Source organism: Canis lupus, chromosome 9, assembly GCF_011100685.1.
Source record: "Canis lupus familiaris isolate Mischka breed German Shepherd chromosome 9, alternate assembly UU_Cfam_GSD_1.0, whole genome shotgun sequence".
NCBI lineage: Eukaryota > Metazoa > Chordata > Mammalia > Carnivora > Canidae > Canis > Canis lupus.
Genome location: NC_049230.1, coordinates 24,999,275 through 25,015,830, shown reverse-complemented (window position 1 = coordinate 25,015,830; position 16,556 = coordinate 24,999,275). Strand labels below are relative to the sequence as shown.

At 42.7% G+C, this 16,556-nt stretch overlaps 1 protein-coding gene and 1 long non-coding RNA gene across 5 annotated transcripts in view; one reads left to right on the top strand and one right to left on the bottom strand.

Moving 5' to 3' along the window:
* The window catches only part of CALCOCO2 (calcium binding and coiled-coil domain 2), a 27,379-nt gene extending 14,429 nt beyond the window's left edge, over positions 1-12,950 (bottom strand). For all 4 annotated transcript variants that reach the window (XR_005364465.1, XR_005364466.1, XM_038547598.1 and 1 more), the window contains exons 1-2: positions 12,813-12,950; positions 5,510-5,699 (exon numbers count right to left, since the gene is read on the bottom strand). Coding sequence is in view for 2 of the 4 variants with exons in the window: in XM_038547598.1 (XP_038403526.1) it covers positions 5,510-5,689 (180 nt within the window). In the remaining 2 variants the exon portion in view is untranslated. The remainder of the gene's footprint in view (positions 1-5,509; positions 5,700-12,812) is intronic.
* LOC111097370 lies at positions 12,519-16,556 on the top strand. Its single transcript, XR_005364467.1, has 2 exons — positions 12,519-14,586; positions 16,281-16,556. It is a non-coding gene; the product is annotated as an uncharacterized LOC111097370 (long non-coding RNA).

Sequence of the window (16,556 nt, the reverse complement as noted above, 5' to 3'; positions counted from 1 at the left end):
CCTGCTACCTTCTCCCAACAGTGTTTTTAGAACTTCTTAATCACAAAGTCCTTCTGACTTGCCGTCTCCATTGATCAGTCTTCTCCCGTGTCCAGGCCAGTCTTGTCACCCACCAACCTAGTTATACTAGTACATTTAAAAAATGCGGTTCTTAAGATTTTGTTTATTTGACGAGAGAGAGAGAGAGAGAGAGAGAGAGAGAGAGAGAGAGATACCAAGCACAAGCAGGGGGAGTGGCAGGCAGAGGGAGAAGCAGGCTCCCTGCTGAGCAGAGAGCCCAACATGGGGCTCAATCCCAGACTGTGGGATTATGACTTGCACTGAAGGCAGATGCTTAACTGACTGAGCCACCAAGGTGGCCCCCAAAATACAGTTTTTGAATCATGTGCATATGGGAGTGGAGGGGCAAAAGCGTTCTTAGATTATGAGGTAGGTCCCAGATAACAGAGTCCAGTTAGAATTTTCTTCAGTGTTTTTTTTTTTAAGATTTTATTTATTTTTATTTATTTATATTTTATTTATTTATTCAGGAGACACAGAGAGAGAGAGAGAGATAGAGGTAGAGGTAGAGACACAGGTAGAGGGAGAAGCAGGCTCTGTGCAAGGAGCCGGATGTGGAACTCGATCCCAGATCCTGGCCGATCATGCTCGGCAGATGCTCAACCGCTGAGCCACCCAGGCGTCCCTCTTCAGTGTTTTTCTTAATTCATGCTTAATAAAGGCTTTTTGGTGACAAAGATACTGACAACAATCTGGTAGTCATAGAGGCCTCTTCTAGGTATTGAATGCAATAAGTCATGATATAAGTACACCGTAAAATATGCCTCAGAGCAGAAAGCTGGCTAAGTGGAAAATATTCTCAGTAAATGTGAAGAGGGGTAAAAGATGGCTCAAGTCATATCTGGAAGATAAGGGCACACCAGAGAATAGAAAGGGAGCCACTGTGTCTTCAAGGGGAGAACACTCAGCAAATGAGAAGTGAAATTACATTTATTGCCATATTTTGACCCTGCCTGAGCCCAGTGGGAAGAAAAAGAACTAAAAATAAATTCCACTTTTATATATGAAGGAATCAGTGCAGGGTTGAAAAGGCTACACTGAAAGCTCATCAGAACATACCAGGGCATGTTTTAGTGTCTCATTAATACACACCCCATTGCTGTAAGCATCTCAGAGCCACCATGGCCTGCGGTGGTACAGGAAGCAGGAATTTTATGGAGTCTTCATTCACATCCTGGAGTTTCTTAATGCATTGTGACCAAAATATCATTTGAGAAGGCCTAAGAATTACTGCAGTCTTGGAACAAGGAAACTTCTAACCACCTGCAATTTCTGGCTTGGCTCCTCCACCTGAGTAGTCCTAGTCCCAGTGTGCCTCTCATGGCATGACGGTCCTCTGAGTCCTTGGAAATATTTAAATGCCCAGGTAAGGGAGAACATAGAGCATAGGACTAAGCACTAAAGGCAGGAAAGCCAAGTCCCACTTACTTTAGGCTCTATCATTGCTCATAGCTTTTGCTATATTGAGAAGATGAAGCATATAGCACATTCAAAAACAGTTCACAAGTGCCTGCTTGGTGTCAGGAAGGATCAGTATCAGGACTGGTGAGGAGCTGAGGAATATGGTTGAGATTGCACTGCAAATGGCTCAGCTGGTGAAGCATGAGACTTTTAATTAATTAATTTTTTAAAAAAGATTTTATTTATTTATTCATGAGAGACAGAGAGAGAGAGGCAGAGACACAGGCAGAGGGAGAAGCAGGCTCCATGGAGGGAGCCTGACGTGGGACTCGATCTGGGGTCTCCAGGATCACATCCTGGGCTGCAGGCGGCGCTAAACGGCTGTGCCACGGGGGCTACCCGAGACTTTTAATTTAAAAAAAGAGAGAAAAAAAATTAAAGAGTTATTTATTTGACAGAGTGAGTGTGTGAGAACAAGCAGGGGGAGCGGGAGCAGAGGGAGAAACAAGCTCCCCTCTGAGGAGGGAGCCAGATGCAGGGCTTGATCTCAAGACCCTGGGATCATTACCTGAGCCGAAGGCAGACAGTTAACCAACTGAGCCACCCAGGCGCTCCAGAAAAAATTTTTAAAGTGATCTCTACACTCAATGTGGGGCTTCAACTCACAACCCCAAGATTAAGGGTTGCTCAGCTCCACTGACTAAGCCAGTCAGGCACCCTGAACATACAACTCTTGATCTCAGGGTTATGAGTATGAGCCCCATGTATGATGTGGAGTTTACTTAAAATTAAATAGAAGGGTGCCTGGGTGGCTCAGTATATCATCCAACTCTTGATAACCCTGCAGTCATGATTGCAGGGTTGTGGGATCAGGCCCTGCATTGGGCTCTGTGCTCCGCATGTGGTCTGCTTGAGATTCTCTCTCTCCCTCTGCCCCCTCCTCATGCATGCTCTCTCTCTAAAATAAATAAAATCTTTTATTTTTTTTTTAATTTTTATTTATTTATGATAGTCACACAGAGAGAGAGAGAGAGAGAGGCAGAGACACAGGCAGAGGGAGAAGCAGGCTCCATGCACTGGGAGCCTGACGTGGGATTCGATCCCGGGTCTCCAGGACCGCGCCCTGGGCCAAAGGCAGGCGCCAAACCACTGCGCCACCCAGGGATCCCCAATAAAATCTTTTAAAAAAGAGAAAGAGAGAGACTATTCTATAAGAATACCAGGTGAGCTTTCCAAGGGAGATACGAAAGACAACATTTTATAATCAACTCTTAATTCTCTAATTTACCATCTGTTGTTCATATGAATTCAGCAGAGTAGGAAAAAAAGAAGAGGTTTAGGAATCAAATAGGGATCTCTGGGTGGTGCAGCGGTTTAGCGCCTGCCTTTGGCCCAGGGCGTGATCCTGGAGAGCCAGGATCGAATCCCACGTTGGGCTCCCGGTGCATGGAGCCTGCTTCTCCCTCTGCCTTTGTCTCTGCCTCTCTCTCTCTGTGACTATCATAAATAAATAAAAAATTAAAAAAAAAAAGGAATCAAACAAATGTTCACCATTTACTCACTGGGAGACCTTGGGAAAGTCACCATCTTGAGTAATTCATTTTATTCATCTGTGCACAAGAGATAACACTCCCTGAGGGTGCTGCTATGCTGTGAGGCTCAGTTAGAAAACACACATACTCATGTATGCAAGCATGCATAAAACCTAATCAAAAACCTTGCACATCATATGTTCTCAAAAAGTTTGTATTCTCTTCATTATTCTTAAAACTTTCTTTCAGGCTGGGTAGCTGTTCAAATCAATAATAGCTTTATGGACAATGAACATGAGAGGCCATTTTTTGTATTAATGGTTTTCTTTATGGAGTCATGGTCATACCTCTGAGATGCATGAAGCATTCCAAATATAGATGCAGTTTTCAAAAATGTTTTTAAACATTTGTTAGTAAAAATCATAATATTTTCATTTGGTTTATGTCAAGTCCTCACTGGAAGTTGCTGCATCCTTGGAGAATACAAACAGTCTAGGCTAAACAGAACTATAACTGTGTTGCAAAAAAAAAAAAAAAAAAAAGTTACAGATTACATTTCAAAGGCAAATAAACAATTTTCTAATTGTCCTCTTTTAAAATAATCCATATCTGCACTGTCCAGAATGACAGCCATGAGCCACATGAGAACATTTAAATTTAAGTTAATTTTAGTTAATTCATTAGCTACGTTTTTTTTTTTTTTTTTTTTTTTTTTTTTTTTTCATTAGCTACGTTTTAAGTGCTCAATAACTACATGTGGCTAGAGGCCACTGTACTGGACAGTGAAGGTACAGCTCCATAGTAGAAAGTTCTACTGGACAGCTTTGCTACACATGGGGAGGAATTCTCTTTTCCAAAATAGGAAACACTCGGTATGTCAGTTTTCTGTGTCAGGACATTCTTTAGTCTAATGATTCAGTATCTGCAGTCTCAGGAGGTATCCTGATACTTGCCAGTGTCTCTCTGGTTGTCTACTACCCTGCCTCTAAATGCCAGCTTCCATGGCCCCATCATTTAGCTTGGAATTCCAAACAATTAAGGAAAAGTAACTCTATGAGGATTGTGAATAAGCATCAGCTCCTTCACAGTGCAGTCAAGAATGATGTCTGATTTCAGGATAAACAACATTGGCAAATAAGCATATGACATACTGAAGTGTCAAAACAAAGGTCACTTACGTTGGAATTCAGCAGTGTAGATTACTTATATTTGACCTTTATTTCCTGTCTTCTGGATATAATAGGAATATCTGTCATTATGGTGTGTGTGTGTGTGTGTGTGTGTGTGTGTGTGATGGGAGAGAGAGACACACAGATGGGGGGAGAATGGAAGGTAGAGAATAAGTTGATTATAATAAAAAAAAAGTACTATTTCTGTACTTTAACTGGAAGGGTATTAGGGACCTCAGAAAATTTCTATGCCTGGAAATCTTTACAAAGAAGCAAATCATACTTATTCAGGAACAAACCTCTTGGACGCACGGTGTCAAACCAGGTAACTTCTCAACATCCCTTTTAGGTATGTAATACTCATATTGAACAAATTGAACACTCTTCTAAGTAAGAAAGTAACGTTTAAGGTCACAGAAATTACCTAAGGAGCCACTCACCAACTCACAGATGAATATTTCAAAATAAGATAAATTTAAAATATTTACATTTGGTCTTTGAAAGCATAATAAAACTTGGAGGGCTATAGGATTTGCCATATTGGCTTGCAACTGAAATTAAAACTTGAGTCCCTGGGATCCCTGGGTGGCGCAGAGGTTTGGCGCCTGCCTTTGGCCCAGGGCGTGATCCTGGAGACCCGGGATCGAATCCCACGTCGGGCTCCCGGTGCATGGAGCCTGCTTCTCCCTCTGCCTGTGTCTCTGCCTCCCTCTCTCTCCCTGTGTGACTATCATAAATAAAAAATAAATAAATAAAAATAAAAAAAACTTGAGTCCCATAGCACATGCTGGTGTGTGAACGGGAGTTTAGTTTAGGATTTTAAAATTGGCAAGGGGCACCTGGGTGGCTCAGTTGGTTAAGTGTCTGCCTTCAGCTAAGGTCATGATCCCAAGGTCCTGGGATCGAGCCCTGTATCAGGCTCCCTGTGCAGCAGAGAGCCTATTTCTCCCTCTCTGTCCACTGCTCCCCCTGCTCATGCTCTCTGTCAAACAAATAAGTAAAAATCTTAAAAAAATTTTTTTTTTTAAATTTGGCCAAAAAAGGGGGTGGGGGCGGGGAGAGGAGGGCACCTGGGTGGCTCAGTTGGTTAAGTGTCTGACTTCAGCTCAGGTCATAATCTCACAGTCCTGGGACTGAGCCCTGCACTGGACTCCTCACTCAACAGGGAGTCTGCTTATCCCTCTATCCTCCCCCCGCATGCCACATCCTACTCTCTCTCTCTCAATAGGTAAAATCTTAAAAAAAATTTAAAAGGCCAGATATAAGACACAAAATGCTTATATTACACAGTCACACACTCAGATAACCTCTAGTTTCCAGTCACTTGGTACTAAAATAACCACTTACTCTAAAGATGCCAATCCAATCCTTTCGACGGGGAATGAAATGCTGGGTGAGCGTGTAATAGCATGTGACATCCCCTCCAGGGACATAGAACTTCTCCACACTGTTAAAGATGACCTGAGAGAAATGACAATGATCCAGCAAGACAGCTGACGTGGGGGGATCTTCTACTGTCTCATCCATGGTGGGCGTCCTGTTATGAGATACAGGATAAAATAAAGCTCAGACAGTGTTGTCTGAAATGTTGGGAGATTTCTGGGCTCTCACCCAGGGAACATTCCATTGGAGGCAAGTCAGGAAAAGCAAAGGCCTGACAAGGACTGAGATCATACCACTTGCTTTCTGTTTCACTTTGAGCCATTTTGTATTCATAGCTTCCTATGCTCTAAGAACTTTCTAAGAATGTCTTTGATCTCCACCACAGGCACCACCGCCCTCATGTACCTTTATTCTCTGTTTATAGCTTGTTTGTTCCACTTTTTCTAAATGCCTTAAATAAGTAAGGCAGGCTAGAAGAAAATAACCTGAGCTGGGAATGGTATGACCTAGAGTCTAGATTTTTCATCCCACAAGTCCTGTGACTTTTGGAACATCAATTTCTCTAGATTTCAGTTTCTTCATTCAGTTACATTTATAATTATCAAGTCTTTGCATGTATGTATTAAGGCATTCTGCTAGGAGCTGGGTGTGAGTGCAGAAGAAAGGTAGGGTTGAGAGCAGATTATTTGACAGGCACCGATGACAAGCATGGGTTCTGAAACCCGAACAGTGAAGTTCAAATTCTAGCCTCACCACCCATTAAATGCATGAGCTTAAGCAACACACTTAAATCAGCTGGGCTCAATGCCTGTTCCCTCACCTGTAAAATAGGGCTATTAACACCTACATCATTTTTTTTTTAACATTAACTGAAATAATGCAAAATCTGCAGGCCTTAACTCACTACTTGCCATATAGTCACACAAAGTAGAAATATGTAGAATGATAGAATAAAGTACTAGCAGAGTCTGCAAGAAGGGCTTGCCAGATATTAGTGATTTTCTTAATATTGTGGAGTGTTTTGTTTTCTGGTATAGTCTGTGCCCTCAGAAGGGTTCCATAGCAACATGGTAGTTAAATGAGAAAACAAGTGACTGACAAATAGATGGAATCAGTGCAAAATACTCTTGGGTTCAAAGGAGGGAGAGATGCAACTGGCTAGGAAAATGGAGAAGAGCTCTGAGGAGTGAGTAGAGTCCTGCATAAGCCCTCAAGGAAGATGAGCCTTTAGGCTTGGGGGTGAAGAAATTCCAGGTGAAGGAAATGGCATGCATAAAAGCAACAGAAGAGAGAAATGCTCCGTTTGGAGGACAGCAAGCAAGTTGGATCCCTATTTAAAACACTGGGGATATAACCTGTATTTCACTTTTGCAGGTCACAATACAGATAAAATGTGATCAAGGATGGCAAACTATTTGGGAGATAAAAACAATATAGAAAAGAAACAAAGTCTTTCAAATTGTTGGGATCTGACACTTCCTGCCTCTCAAAAGTCACCACTCCATCTTCTAAATGTTCCCCAGGTCTAACACTTAGTGAATCCATGATCCTCAACCTAGGGTTTCATTGGGAAATGGAAACAATATTGTAGCTGTACACAGCAGATGAAGGAGAGCTGTATGAAGGAGAGCTGCATGACTACTATATGATACCTTATACATTTGGGTTGTATACAAAAGATTGTATACATTCAATTTCTGAAAATAAGTACAATAACCAAAAAACACAGCCCTTCTAGTCCTGCCTGGTCCTATTTATTTCCTGATTTTATTTTCAACTCTGAACAACCAGGCCTCTTCTTCCAACTCCTCCAGTAGTCAATTTTTTCACAAGAGAAGGCAAGGGGACTTTGGTGGCACTGAACTATTCTTGGGATTGAGTTAAGGAAGTAAGAAATGTATTGGCTTTCTGGGTTGTGGCACAGTTTAGCCACATCCTTAACCTCAAACCTCAGATCAGTTTTTCTCAGGAAAAGGGAGGTCACACTCCAGTCTAGGTCAGAACTAGTTCCTCATGATAAGCTGTTGTCTGTGTGATCTCTTGGATGCTATGGGAGGGTGGGAAGGGAGGTTTCTCAGCTTGCAGACCCCTCTCTTTCCTAGGGGTCTCAAGTCATACTGAGGCCAGCATATCCTCTCTGTCCTCAGCCTGGAGTAGCATTTATGAGCTTGTAAAATAATTTAATCTGTTGTCTGTGGATCATAAAGAACACTCAGGTAAGAGTGGCTTCAGGGCCTATCTCTCAATTAACCTAAGTACTCAACTCTCTTTTACTTCATAACACTATCACCCCTGTATATACAACATAATGTCTAGCCCAGAGTAATTGCTGATTAACTATTCACTGAGTAAGTGAAATGAAATGCATGTGATTCATCAAAAAGTGAAAGGAAGGGGGGGCTTTGTAGGTAAACAATGGTTTGAATGACCATGGGGCTAATTCTTTTTTTTAAGCCCTACTCTTAATTTGTTGGATACCTTAGAGGAGCTGCTGTTTCTCAGCTTTCTTTTTCTAAAATAGGATGAAAAGATGATAATCTCCAAGTGCAATATCAATTCTTGGTATGGCTGGTTCAGCTGGCATAGCTGGTTCAAGTGGCATGGTGCCAAAAAAACAAAAGGCACAGATTTGATTTCCTTAAGGACCCATAAAATTCACACTCCATTACCCACCTTCTACACTCAAACTCCGGCAAGCTGTTTTGCAAATGGATGTTACTCTGAAAGGCAAGACCAGCCAAAGGTATGAGGGCTTCGTACACCCTCTTTCCTACTAGAAAAACAATCTATAAGTTCATGAACAGAACACTGGAGAAAGGACAGTATGTGTACACACATGCGTGCATGCACACATACACACACACAAATACACAAGAATTCATGTTCTGAGGCTTGAGTTTACATATAGCCAGTGGAAACTAGCTCTTTAAAAAATATTTTTTTTAATTTATTCATGAGAGACACAGAAAGAGAAAGGCAGAGACACAGGCAGACGGAGAAGCAGGGAGCCCGATGTGGGACTCCATCCCAGGACTCCAGGATTATTCCCTGGGCCGAAGGCGCCCCAACCACTGAGCCACCCAGGCATCCCAAGGAAACCAGCCCTTTTCTTTTCTTTCCTTTTATTTTTTTTTTTTTTTTTTTTAGCTCTTTTCACTCATACAAACACCTAATCATCTGTCTGGAAAAGTCAACAGTCTTGGTTGGTTCCTTATCAAAAATGTAAGACTCCGTGAAGTTTCCCATTTCAGAGATCTCATCACCAGGACGACCCAGAGGGAACCTAGCGGCTCTCTAGGTATTCGGGAACTCAATTGTTCTTGAAACTCTCCTCTGCCAAGACTGGGGAAGGAGCTGAGGAGGTAGGCAGAGTGGAGAACAGCAATGGCTTCACTTCTCTGCTGAAGTGAAGATGGAAGAGGCCGTGAGCATAACCATGATAATCTGACCTGGGTCAGTTAGGAGTTACCTGATTTAACTTTTTCTGCTTTAAAAAGGGGGGGGGAGGGGCACCTAGGTGGCTCAGTGGTTGACTGCCTTTGGCTCAGGTCCTGATCCCAGAGTCCTGGGATCAAGTCTAGCTTCAGGCTCCCTGCAGGAAGCCTGCTTCTTCCCTCTGCCTATATCTCTGCCTCTCTCTGTGTGTCTCTCATGAATGAATAAATAAAATCTTTGAAAAACAAAAAAACTTTTTCTGGAAGGAAGGCATCTACTACTAATTTTTAAGATCAGTGATCCTGTTCAGTAAACCTTTTCCTCTTTCCCAGTGATTAGGTTCCTTGGGAGAACTGGGCTCTGAAATTGGCTAGGGAAATCACCTTGCTGTCAAAGCGGTCCAGAAAGGACTGTTTGTGGAGGGGCCAAAGAGGACATGGAAAGAAAAGCAGAATGATTTAAGCATCAGCTTCCCCTTCTTGAACTCCTCTTCCCACTATAGAACCTCTCCATCATCCACTTATAATTCTGACAATATCCATTAAAGGAAGTAAGAAATAGTAAAAGAGCAAAAGTTAAATTTAGAAGCCTGGAGAACTATGGAGTCATGTAAAAGCAGTGGGATGAATTAGGCCCCATAGAAATCATGGGATTTCCACCTAATTCCCTCCTCCTACCCTCATAACCAAGACTAGCCACATGAGGAGCGAGCAGGGAAAAACAAATAGGAATGTCTAAAAGCAAACCACTGAGTATGGGAAAATAATGCAGAGATTCTACAAACTGTCAGAAGCACTTCACTTGGACTCTGATTTTTCCAGCTCAGTTTCCAAAAGTATTAGTGTCCTCAGAGGATGTATGCAGTAACAGGCAATGTGTTTTAAAATGAGTCCCCTGAACTGGCTTCTGGCTTCTAAGAAAACCTGACACATTTTCATCTAATGAGCTTTTCAAGCCTAATATACTACTCCCATGACTGTTCCATGAGGGCATATATTCTCTTACGTTCTCCTGAAGAAATGAACAGCTAATTCTACTTTTGCTGAGTGAATCTGTAAAGCACATGGATATGCTTTCTAGCAGGAAAATTTTAAAATATTGTAACGTTTCCTGGTTCAGACTCTAACAATGCAAATACGCAACCAAATCAGCTCCCCAATCTTCCTAAAGATTTTTCCCCATGTATGCTGAACCATGAAGAAGACATGCATATTAAAAAAAATAACTAAAGTGAAAGGGAATAGAGGGGAAGGGAGAAGAAATGGGTAGGAAATATCAGAAAGGGAGACAGAAAAAAAAAAAAAAAAAAAAAAAAGAAAGGGAGACAGAACATGGAAGACTCCTAACTCTGGGAAATGAACTAGGGGTGGTGGAAGGGGAGGAGGGCCGGGGGTGGGGGGTGACTAGGGTGGCGGGCACTGAGGGGGGCACTTGACGGGATGAGCACTGGGTGTTATTCTGTATGTTGGCAAATTGAACACCAATAAAAAATAAATTTATTATTAAAAAAAGAACAGACACTAAGAAAAAAAATAACTAAAGTTCTACTGTAGAGTATGTCTAACAGTTTTACATTAGCCTTTTGTACCAGTGGGCACATATTTAGAGAAATGAAGACTATCAGTATCAGTAGTTCACAGAAGGAAACCAAATGTTCTCAAAGCCAAGAAAGAAATGCAAATCAATTCTTCGTTTGGGAACAGTAAAAAAAAGAGAAGCAAACAAACCCAAACTCTATTTAATTCCTTCATCTTGCTTATGTAACTTTCTAAACTAGTAGCTATTAGCAAAATGGATGATCTGATTTCTATCCCACTCCTCCTGTGTACTGGAAGAGATGCTCAAAACTACCCTTAGAAAACCTGGACAGTGGCAACTATGGCTCCGAGCAAAAGCAAAGATACACAGTCATTGGCCTTCAAATTACTGAACTACTTGCTCTAATTAGAAATTTCCAAGTTCATTCTAGTTCTTTACCTAAAATCTTTCAGAGTGCCTTAGAGAACCTGTAGATCTCCAGGAGGCTTGTAGTACTCCTCATTAACAACTGTTGGGACTGGCTGCCCAGCTTGTTCTAAGCAGGCCCTCAGCCACATCCCACAACAGCCGTGCCAGCAGTACTAGGAAAGGAAAGAAAAACAGCTCTGGGACATGAGATGCAGGCAATAGAAGAAACTGTGTGAAAGCCTCAAAGCTGTGTCCTAAACCTCTATTTACCTTAAGTGAGATGGTACACTTTTTCCTTGAAAGGGGTGACTGTGCTAACCCCTGAAGTGACATGGGTGGTGACAGGGTTCGAAGTGCAGTGGAAAGGGAACAAGGCTAGGAGCCAAGAGACCTGGGTTCTTGTCTTAGTTCTGCCACTAACTAGCTCTGATACCTTGGCCAAGTCGCACTACCTCCTTTTAGGCCTCAGTATCTTCATCAGTAAAATGCATGGATTGGGCTAGAAAATCTCTAAGAAACTTTCCAGCTTTAATGAACCTAGGTGAAGGAAAAAGAGAGTCAAAGGTCATTTTAAGTCTCTCTTTTCATCGAAGGAAATAAGGAACCATGGTATTATATCAACAAGTACAAAGTGTTTAAAGAGCCCTAGATACTATCTGACTTGAAAGATAATACTTCTTGGTGCTATGTATCTCCTACTACCTTTCTTGGGGTCCTTTCTACTCCAGAGCTATCATATCTGCTAAAGGGTAGCGTTTCAGGCAGAAGCCCTTTGAAAATACCTGTGAAAGTGAGTCACCTGGATATTCTCTAATTATGTACCCTACATAATCTACAAAGACCTACTGCATTAGAGTCCTCGGTTTTAAACGGTTTTTGCAACAGGGGGAAGTAAGTTATAATACGTAGCATCTGGGCAGCCTGGGGGGGTTCAGCAGTTTAGCGCCGCCTTCAGCCCAGGGCCTGATCCTGGAGACCCAGGATCGAGTCCCACGTCGGGCTCCCTGCATGGAGCCTGCTTCTCCCTCTGCCTGCGTCTCTGCCTCTCTCTCTGTCTCTCTCATGAATAAATAAATAATATCTTTAAAAAAAAATAATACATAGCATCTGTATCCTTCCACTCAACTCCAGTAATAGCCACTTGTTGGCTTGCACCAGAAGCAAAGAATCCAAGTGATAGAAAAAAGTTAACATGCCCAGGAGGGGTTGAAATTATAATGGGAAAACATCAGCCCCAAGACTAAATTGCTAAATTGGGCTGATTGGTAGCGGTGGGGAGGGGCTCTCGGGAATCAACTGTAAAGCAGAAGGTCATTACACTCCAGCTGCTCTTTCTTCTGCCTAGAATATCTCCAATTACAGAAAGCCTCATCTGAAGAAATGGGACTTCAGGGATCAAGCTTACAAACAGGGAAACTGAGGCCAAAGAGAAAGTAACTTGCCTAGGGCTCGCCTCGGCCCCATAGCAGAGATGCTGAAGCCTCAAGGACAGGGATTAAGGAACTACCAAGATCTCTGCCCGTTGGGGGGAGGGGAGTGAGAAGACGGGGGTGGGGGTGGGGTTGACGCCGTGACGTCAAGACACCGACTCGCGTCAGAGGGGGTCCCTTCTACTCAAGGAGCCTGCCACCCGGCCACAAGCACCGAAACTCTGCGTTCCTAGGGAGAAAACTGCCCCTCAACCCTCCAGGGCCGGGGAAGGAGCTCCAGGGGCTCCATGACGCCACTCACACTTACTGTCACCCTAGAAAGATGGAAGGAAGCGAAAACCGAAACCAGTCGCACCTCTGCCTCCCAAGGTCCTTTCTGAGGAGTGAAAGTCTGAATTTGGAGAACCCAAAGGCCCAAATGCCCCTAATTGCCTTCTTATACCCCAGGGACTCACCGGGGGTAGCAGCCGGCGTCGGCGCAACAGCAACAGGGCAGGGCAAGGGGCAGGGGCGGAGCTAAAAACCCAGGGGAGAGCCCATCCCGTATGGTCCCGCCTACCACGTCACAACGGCTGCCAAGCACCGCCCCGCCGCGGTGCCTGCTGGGACTTGTAGTACTCAGGTGCTGGGCTCCAGGGCTGCTCAGCTGCACTAGGTGGTTTTCTCCCGTCCAGAACAGCAATCTCACCCCAAGGAGCCTATTTCTTCCCCTAGAAGGAGTCGTTTACTTGTACAAAAATCACAGAATTTTCTTTCAGTCCTGAACGAGAAAAGGCCATTGAGAGGTCATCTTAATTTTCTTCTGCCTCTACATACCACTTCACTAAGAGTCTTATAGATGAGACCCCTTTTTGCATTTAATCATCCTTCCGTCAGCCCCTGAAGGAGACCCAGCAGTCTCCCTGGGTGTCCCAGTTTCTGTGTTTCATCACCCACCCCCCTTTTTAAAAAAGAATTTATTCATGAGAGACACAAAGAGAGGCAGAGACATAGGCAGAGGGAGAAGCAGGCTCCCTGCAGGGAGCCTGATGTGGGGCTTGATCCCAGGACCCTGACGTTTCACCACTGAGCAACCCTATACTCTCACCATTCCCGTTCTATAAAGAAATTATTTTTTTTTAACGTGAATTTTGTCAAGGTCCTATTCTTCCTAATTGCAGTGTAAAAAATAAACTCGAACTCAGAATCCTGCTAAGTCACTTTAGAGGAGATTCCTCACCCTTGATAATTGATCAATCCCTGGCCTGTCTTTAGCAAGAATCCTGTTAAGTCAGTTCAGCAGGAATCCCCCCTCCCCCACCTTTGATGTCTCCTCTTAGTAATTTTCCAACTTCTTGACCTTATTGTATTTGGAGTTGAGTGCAATCTCCTCTATTATAACATCCCTATGGCAATACTCCTGGATAAAGTTTCTCTTACTGGTTTAACAAGTGTCAGAATAATTATTTAAGACCTGCCATGCTATCTATGGCTGGTTAAATTTAGAAGTGCCTCTTCTGCAAGGAGTAGCATTCTTCTAAATCTGGAAAGAAACTTTTCTATGCAGTCTAACTAGGGAGTTTACACCTCTGAAGACACTTTACGTTTCATGCAGGAGGTTGAGCATTCCTTATACTGCCTTACCACAAAACGGGTGGCATTCAACTGAGAATGGTTGGCAGGGAAATAATATGTAAACCAGGGACTGGGGTATTTCTTGAAAGTTCAATCACCTTCTGTGTTACCAAATTATGCTTCTTTCATTTTAAGCTCTGCCCACAGGGATAAGTGCCCTCAGTATCTGGATACATCTTTAATTTTCCTTACTAGCTTTTAAAAAAGCTGTTAGAATTGACATCCCCTACACCCACACACCTTAACATCCATCTTAACACAACTATTTCATGGCACCTTTGCCTGGATGTTAAAAATGCAAATGAAATCGTTGTGCATTTCTGGAGTCATCTAAAAGCACCACCAATTTTCTAATAGAAAGCATCACATGATGATAGTTCTATATATTTCAAGACTCTTAGAACCCCTGGCCTCAAAATTCTTGCTTGGCTGTGTCCACCAATCCTAGGCTGTTATATCATGACTCTTATCCTCAACTTTTGCCTCTACTTTCACATTGAAAGATCAACCCCTCCGCCCAAACCAAACTTCAAAGTCTCAATAAATACCACTATTTTGTCCTGCTTCTGAGCTGCTTCTACAACTTTGTCAAGAGAAGTGTTCTTCCTCACTGAGGTAAGAATAATGTCAGTTTTGTCTTTTTTTTTTTTTTAAGATTTTCTTTTTTTTTTTTTTTTAAGTTTGTATTTATTTATGATAGTCACAGAGAGAGAGAGAGAGAGAGAGAGAGGCAGAGACACAGGCAGAGGGAGAAGCAGGCTCCATGCACCGGGAGCCTGATGTGGGATTCGATCCCGGGTCTCCAGGATTGTGCCCTGGGCCAAAGGCAGGCGCCAAACCGCTGCGCCACCCAGGGATCCCCTTAAGATTTTCTTTATTTATTCATGAGAGACACAGAGAGAGAGAGAGAGAGAGGCAGAGACACAGGTGGAGGGAGAAGCAGGCTCCATGCAGGGAGCCCGATGTGGGACTTGATCCCGGGTCTCCAGGATCACGACCTGAGCCAAAGGCAGAAGCTCAACCACTGAGCCACCCAGGCACCCAGTTTTGTCTTTTTAAAAAAGATTTATTTATTTATTTTTTTTAGTGGAGAGAGAGGGATAGAGAGAGAGAGAGAGAAAATCCTGAATCAGACTTCCCACTGAGCATGGAGCCCAACACAGGGCTGGATCCCAGGATCCTCAGGTCATGACCTGAGCTGAAATCAAGAGTCAGCTGCTCAATTGACTGAGCTACTCAAGTACCCCTCAGTTTTGTCTTATTGATAGGTTGTTTTGTTGATATTTTGAGAAGTTAACTTTAACAGCATATAATAATAAAAAAAATTAGCCTGATTTATTTCCAATAGGAGTATCAAGGGAGGGCTGCAAGTATAACTATTTATAATTAGATATTGAAGGAATAAGAATTGATATTCAGACTCACAGAGAAGATCCTCCACTTCTATCTTCAAATATTAGGAATGGAGACAGATAAAGACTGAGGCTGGGGGTAGTTATTCTGTACCTGACACAGTGGGTTTTCTCATTTAATCCTTACAACGGAAGCACTTTTATTATCCCCATTTTACAGATGAGACAATTGAGGCTTAGAGATGTAAAGTTACTTGCGCAAGCTCACCTGGCTAGTAAGTGTCATCAGAAGTCTTTGAACCAAGCATTCTGACTCAAGTGACTGTGCTCTTAATCATGAGATTCACTATACTCTTTATGAGAGTTCAGTAATCCATAAGGGAAGACCAGTGCATAAATGAGTATGAAGCCACATGATAGTAGCTTTATAGGAGGAATTTACACAGTGCTGAGGTAGCATTAAATTAGTTTTTCCTAAGGGCAAGAAGGAAGGTTTCAAAAAAGGTGTTAGAGAAAAAATTATTCTGAAGCCTTTTAAAACAATAAGGAAAACTTTATTTGGGACTATTGCAATAGGAACATTACAAAAGGGGAGAGAGATTGTGCTCAGTTCCAAAAACAATAAGGACAAGTGGGAATTTACAGCCATCAAGGAGGCTGAGGGAGTCACTGGGTAGAAATTTACTAAGAGGAGATATGAAGAATGGGGGATTCTTGCTAAACTGATTTAATAGGATTGTTGCTGAAGGCAGGTTAGGGATTGATCAGATATCAAGAATAAGGATTCTCTCTCTAAATAAGCTGATTTAGGATTTTTGCTGAAATTAGACTTGAAAGAGAACTTCAACTACCTCCATTTTGACCTCAGTCTGTACTTTCTTTCTTTTTTATTTATTTTTTTTTTTTAGTCTGTACTTTCTAATTAAGTTCTCTTTTCTCACCTATCTCTTAACTCAGGCAAAAGACCCTGCAGGCAAAACATCTCCTGCTCTGAAACTACCCCCTGAAGCAACAAGGATTGCCCTGAGCCAGCAGGACTCCAAAAGACCAACTCCAAGACAGTGATAGACCTGACCTTTACTGCCCACCTGTTTGAACCCACTGACCTTTGTCCCACATTTTCCTCGTAGAAACTGCAAGTATTTTCAGCACTTCACAGACGGTCTTTGAGACTGTCTACTGTCTTCCCGTGTTGGCCTCCCTGAAATAAATTCCTTTCTTGTTTCTCTGTGA